General features: G+C 34.2%; 1 protein-coding gene across 5 annotated transcripts in view; it reads left to right on the forward strand.

Annotated features, from left to right (window-relative positions):
• The window catches only part of NAALAD2 (N-acetylated alpha-linked acidic dipeptidase 2), a 69,561-nt gene that overhangs the window by 26,496 nt on the left and 36,390 nt on the right, over positions 1-6,675 (forward strand). For all 5 annotated transcript variants that reach the window (XM_040489596.1, XM_040489597.1, XM_040489598.1 and 2 more), the window contains 2 exons: positions 2,271-2,364; positions 3,599-3,697. In XM_040489596.1, the coding sequence (XP_040345530.1) occupies positions 2,271-2,364; positions 3,599-3,697 (193 nt within the window). The remainder of the gene's footprint in view (positions 1-2,270; positions 2,365-3,598; positions 3,698-6,675) is intronic.

Consider the following 6,675-nt stretch of genomic DNA (forward strand, 5'->3'; position numbering starts at 1 on the left):
TGTTTTCCAAAGTGGTTGTACCATTTTACACCTTAGCATCAGTGTGTGAGTATTCCAGTTACTATACCCTTGCTACATTTAGTTCGGTCAGTCTTTTTGATTTTACATTCTAATAGAGAATCCTCCAACTTACTTTTTTTTTTCCCCCCAAAGTTTTGGGGCCATTCTAGGTCCTTTCCATGTGAATTTTAGAACAAGCTTATTTCCACTGAAAACGCTCCTGGGAATTTGAGATTGAATTAAATCTATATGTCAGTTTGGGTAGAATTGACATTTTAGAAGATACTAAATATTTTGATCTGTGCACATGACACAACTCTTCGATTACTTAGGTATTATTTAATTTATCTCAGCATGTTTGTAGTTTTATTGTACAGATCCTGTCTTTCACATTTATCCATATGCATTTTCTAGTTTTATGCCTTTTAAAAACATATTTTAAATTTCAATGTCCATACACTTATTGCTAGTAAATAGAAATGCTTTGTATTTGTAGAAGAAATACATTGATCTTGTGTCCTGCAAACTTGTTAAACTTAGTAGTTCTAGCAGATTTCTGTAGATACTATCAGTCTTTACACAGATGATCATGTTTTCTGAGAATACACTTTATTTCTTTGTTTCCAGTATGGATGCCTTTTGCTTTTTAGTATACTGGCTAGTACCTCTCCTACACTGCTGAAGAAAGTTGTTTAGAGGAGATATCATTCCCTTTGTTCCTGCCTCAAGGAGAAAAAAAATCCAGTGTTTTCTTCTTAAGTCTGATATTGCTGTAGGTATTTTTTATAGATGTTTTTTGTCAGGTTGACAGAAGTTGTCAGGTTTGTCAGGAAGTTTACTTCTAATGTGCTAAGAGCCTTTATCTTAGCACATTTACCTAGGAATGTACAATGGATTTTGTCAAATGCTTTTACCGAGTCTTGAGATGATAATAAGTTCTATTAATTTTGTTAAGTTATACTCGTAAACTTTTGAATGTTAAACCAACCCTGTCATCCTGGGATAAACTCTGCTTGAACACAGTGCATTATCCTTTTGTTAAGAATATCTTTCATGAGGAGTATTGGCCTATGGATTTATTTTCTTGTGTATTTCTATCTCATTTTGGTTTCAGAGTAATGTTGGCCTCATGGGATGAGTTGGGAACTATTTCATCTTTTTTTAAATAGGAGTTTATATAGAATGGGTTTGATTTTTGCCTGTAAACATTCAGTAGAATTCCCTAGAAAATATATCTGGGCCTGAAGTTTTGTTTTTTAGGAATGTTTTTAACTACAGATTCAATTTTTTAAACAGATATGTGGCTAGTTAGGTTGTCCATTTATTCTTGAGTGAGCTTTGGTAGTTTGTCTCCTAAGGATTTTGTCCATTTCATCTAAGTTGTTAAATTTAATAGAGTTGTTCATAATCTTCTCAGTCTGTGTGTGTGTGTACATACATGTACAAGTATGCTGTTCTTTATTCCTGATTGTGGCAATTTTTTTTTCTTTTTTTCCTGAACTGTCTTGCTAAAGATTAATCAGCTTTATTGATATTCTCAAAGCACCAGCTTTGGATTTTATTAATAATTGCTACCATTTTTCTATTTCATATTTCTTACTTTTCTGCTCTGATCTTTATTATGTCCTTTCCCTGCTTATTTTTCCCTCATTTGCTCTTCTTTTCTAGTTTGTCAAGGTGGAATCTGATGTCATTTGATTGAAACCTTCCTTTGTTTCTAAGATGGGTGTTTGGTGCTGTACAACTATTTTGGCTGAAAGCCAAAGTCCCAGTGAGGTTGTAAGTCTGACCATAGGTTTCAGTCTTCCTTTAAAGAGAATATTGTATTACTATTTGAATAGGATCTTTATTATTCCCAAGATCTCATAAGTTCCCTTTAATTTTTTTTTCAGTTATATCTAGTTTCAGAATTTGGGACACATTTTCCAGGCAATTGGTTAACTGAGGCTTCTTTAAGAAGGATTCAAGATATCCTTGAAGAAATAAAATACTCTTCTAAAATTCAAGAGAAATACATGAAGTGTCAAAACAAATTTGGAAATGTTTAATCCCAATGGTTGATTTTACATTAAAATAGAAATGATTTAGTTTCTTACTGTTGAATAAAATAGGCCATGTTAGGTAAAACAATCATTGGCTTGGGGGGAACTTTCAGTTTTTGATATAACTTCAAACATGTAATAGATCTGCAATAGTAATAAAAGAAATCTCTTTATACCCTTGGCTCAGATTCTTCAATTATTTTCAATTTACCTTATTGATTTCTGCAGAGTACACTTTTAGACTTGATGTCAAAGAAGGAGTGGGAATCCCCAAGATCCCTGTACATCCTATTGGGTATAACGATGCAGAAGTATTGTTACGGTATGTTTTTTTAATTGGATAGGAGATTAAGATATTTTGTACTATTATGTCCATTTTCTCATCTAAAATCAATGTAATCTAATTATGTTGAAAGTTAAGTCTGGTTGTACACCTGAAACCAATGTTATGTGTCACTTATATCTCACTAAAATTTTGTTAAGTAAAAATTCAGGAAACAAAGTAGGAAAATGAGTTAAAAAAAAGAAAAGTCTTGTGTCAAGATTCTCCTGAAGTAGGAATAACACAGCACAGCAAGAAATGGCAAGAAACTATTAGTTTGCTACAAATGAAAGTCTCAAGTGCAAAACTGTCCAAAGATAGAAAAATACTGATTGGAAATTTTTCAAGTAGTTGGATTTTCTTAGGTATTAATTTGATGTTTATACCTGGCCTGTATTTTAAAAATATTATAATGTCCACTACTTATTAGATTTGTGAACTTGGACCAGCTACTTAATCTTTCTCTGATTCAGTTTCCTTGTCTGTGAAATGAGGATAGTAATTGTTTCTCCCTGATAGAGTTTTTAGGAGGAGATGAGATCAAGTACATGAAGTATCTAGAATATAGTAAATATTTAATTAATGTTTACTATTCTTGCATTCTGTTACTGATGTTCTTTTACAAACATCCAGACTTTTTTTTTTAAGATGTCTATACCAATACAATTAGTGATTGCTTTATGAGTACCTACTAGATAATCAGCGCCTCTAGAAATTAATTTATTCTCCTTAACACAGTCATGAATTTCCTATTTTCAGTATTTCTTAAAAAAAAAATCTTTAATGTTTGTTTATTTTCAAGCACGAGTGGGGGAGGGGCAGAGAAAGACACAGAATCCGAAGCAGGCTCTAGGCTCCAGGCTGTCAGCCCAGAGCCTGTGGTGGGTCTCGAATTCACAAATCATCAGATCATGACCTGAGCTGAAGTCAGTACTTTCAGTATTTCTTAATCTTAAGTCTTCACTAGTCAAAAGTAAAGAGGCCGATGCTTCTCATTTCCTCTCCCTATCTTTTTCCTTAAGCTGTCTTATCACAAACATATTAAATACCTTATCTCAATTATGGCTTTCTCGGTAAAATGTCAGTTCCCCAAGGAGAGGGAACGTTAGCAGCACCTAGCTCAATAAATATTTGTTAAATGTATGATGAAATATCTCATTGTCAGACTTCATGATTTCTTCTAAGAAACTGTGACGTCAGCCTTCTTTCTGTCATTTTCATTTTCTCTCGACAGTCACATGGGAGGAACTGCTCCACCAGATGACAGCTGGAAGGGAAGTCTTAATGTGGATTACAACATTGGGCCTGGCTTTGCAGGGCATGATTCCTTCAGGTAATTTTATATTACTTTAATAGACTGGAAAAGTTTTATATGTTTAATGGAAAAATGTCAAGATAACTGTTCTGCCAGGTAGCTTTTGCTTGTCTTTTTCTCATTTTTCATAGTGAACAATTGATACTTACAGGGGTGCTTGGGTGGCTCCAACATTGGATTTTGGCTCAGGTCATGATCTCACAGTTTGAGAGAATGAGCCCCGCCTTGAGCTCTGTGCTAGGTGTGGAGCCTGCTTGGGATTCTCTCTCTGCCCCTCCCCATTAGCTCATGCTGTCTCTTCCTCTCTCAAAATCAATATATAAACATTTTTTAAAAATTGAAAAAAAGAAGTACTTACAGAGTGATGTACTGAATTATTATTCTTATAGTGGTATCAGAACATTTGTTTTATAAAGTCTTAAACATGACTAAATTTGAGTTTAGTGTTTAACATTTAACTTCCTTTTTCACCTTAAATTTTAGAACAATGTTTGAGATAACCCAGTATTTCAAATGTATAACATTTTGAAAGTTGCTTTAAGGGAAGGAGTACAAGACAGGAGACAAAGGAGGGTAACATATATTGGTCACCTACTACGTAGGGTAAGCACATAACTATGGTAAGGCTCAATGCATTATCATTCTCACATGCACTATTGTAGAGGAGTGATCACAGAATGTTTGTTCTTTGAGCTTAAGTTATACAGAAAGGTTAAGTTGAACACTGGATCAAGGCAGGCAGGAAATTGCAGTTTAAAGAGATCATCTTGGGTAGAGTTGTGAAACAACATGGCATGATTACAACTTGAAGTAGTTTGATTTGCCTGAAAAAGAAAGGGAGATAGAACACTGATAAATCAGAGAACATATAGCTCTTTTTAATAAAATCAGTCTTGTTTGGTAACACGTTACGATAAAATGTGAAATTGGATTCTTAGTGGTTTTTAGTTTTTGTAAGAATTTTTCTCCAGAACTTTTAAGGTATTAGAAGTTTAATATTTTATTTTATGGGAATTTTAGAAATACTTTAAGTGCTTATTTATCTTTATAACTTAGAGCAGCGTTACTTTAATATAAGAGAGTTTATCTAATTTATTAATACCTTAACAGCAGCAGGAAAACCTAACATACGCAATGAAAGATAAAGGCTGTTTGTTTGTTTATTGAGTGTGAGCAGGGAAGAAGGGCAGAGGGAGAGAGAGAGAATCTCAAACAGGCTCCATTCTCAGCATGGAGCCTGATGCAGGCCTTGATCTCATGACTAAGGATCAAGACCTGAGCCAAAATCAAAAGTCAGACACTCAACCAACTAAGCTATCCAGGTGCCCCAACAAAGGCCTTTCTGATTTAGAAACAGAAACATGATGACACAGAGAACACAGAAAACCTACAGCTTCAGTTCTATAATTGTAGTTCAAGAGTAAATCAGAAGCATACAAATCCCCTTGTCTAGATATCAAAAAGCTGTTTTCACCATGGGCACAAAATTATTAATTGATTTGAGCTCAAAATGAACAAATACACAAATAAAAATCTGTCATTTTTCACCCAGAAGAGTTCTTGACAATCTATTTACAGATATTCAACGTCGTTTTTCACTCAGATAAGCCATCTAGATTCTCTGTCATTTCTCACCCAGAAGAGCCCTTGACAATCTATTAATCCATTTACAGAGATTACCAAGTGACAAGACATGAAACCACATTCCTGGAGGGGGAGATGGGTGAGAGGATGGGCTAAACGGATGACGGGCATTAAGGAGGGCACTTGTTGGGATGAGCACTGGGTGTTATATGCAAGTGATGAATCAATGGGTTCTACTCCTGAAATCCTGAAACGAATACTATACAGTATATTAAGTAACTTGAATTTAAATAAATACATTTTTAAAAAACACGTACAAAAAAACCCAAAACATGAAATCAGTAGGAAAAAGAGTATATAGTTAGAGATGCACAAAAAAGAGACAAACCAAGGAACAGACTTAACTATAGAGAACAAACTGATAGTTACCAGAGGGGAGGTAGTTTAGGGAGAATGGATGAAACAGGTGATGGGGTTAAAGAGTACACTCATCATGATGAACACCAAGTAATGTACAGAATTGTTAAATCACTGTATATTGTATGCCTGAAGCTAATATACCACCATATGTTAACTATACTGGAATTAAAAAAAAAAAAAAAAAAAAAAAAAAAAAAACTTAATAATAAAAAAAGCTAGAGGGGCACCTGGCTGGCTTAATCAGTAGAGCATGAGACTTTTGATCACGGGTCATGAGTTCAGGTCCCACGATGGGCATAGAGCTTACTTAAAAAAAGATGAAGTATAATTTTTAAAAAGTTGGAGATAAAGATCATCAGCAGAGTTAAAATTCTGTCACTGCTTCTGATTTACCTCAGAGCCAAAAGAAGACATGTCTGGGTTTATGCTACCCACACCTGGTTCTGTGAGGTGAATCTATTGCACATCTCAATGGAACTTCCAAAAATGCTAAAGGATGATTTTTTAAAGTAAAACCATAATTCTCCTACAGATATAAAATGAACATGTGTCAAATATTTCATTTAATTCATTAATAAGGAAGCCGCAAAAGAGTTTAAGATGGTTCAAAGGAAAATTCAATGATACAAAAACAGAATGCTGGAATGAAAGTACAGTACTCAATAGCAGAAAAACTTGTTTCTTCCACTCTGAAGGAATGAACTAAATATTCACTAGACAGAGTGGGTGTTTCAGTCGATGTGTTGTTTCTACAAATTAACCTCAATCTCTACAGAGTTGTGAAATCTTCTAATCAAAGACAGTGATAGGCAGAGGTAACTGATGGATGAGCTAAGGCCTTTCTTGCTTTTTCCTTAAAGGAGTTTATTCATTCATTTCACAAATATTTATTGAGCATTTATTATAACCTAGGTACTATTCAGCAGTGCACAAAACAGGCAAAATTCCCTCCCATGTGGGGCTTACATTGTCGTTCATTTTTTTTTTTTTTT

This window comes from Herpailurus yagouaroundi, unplaced genomic scaffold (assembly GCF_014898765.1).
Source record: "Herpailurus yagouaroundi ecotype Mexico unplaced genomic scaffold, PumYag 180, whole genome shotgun sequence".
Taxonomy (NCBI): domain Eukaryota; kingdom Metazoa; phylum Chordata; class Mammalia; order Carnivora; family Felidae; genus Herpailurus; species Herpailurus yagouaroundi.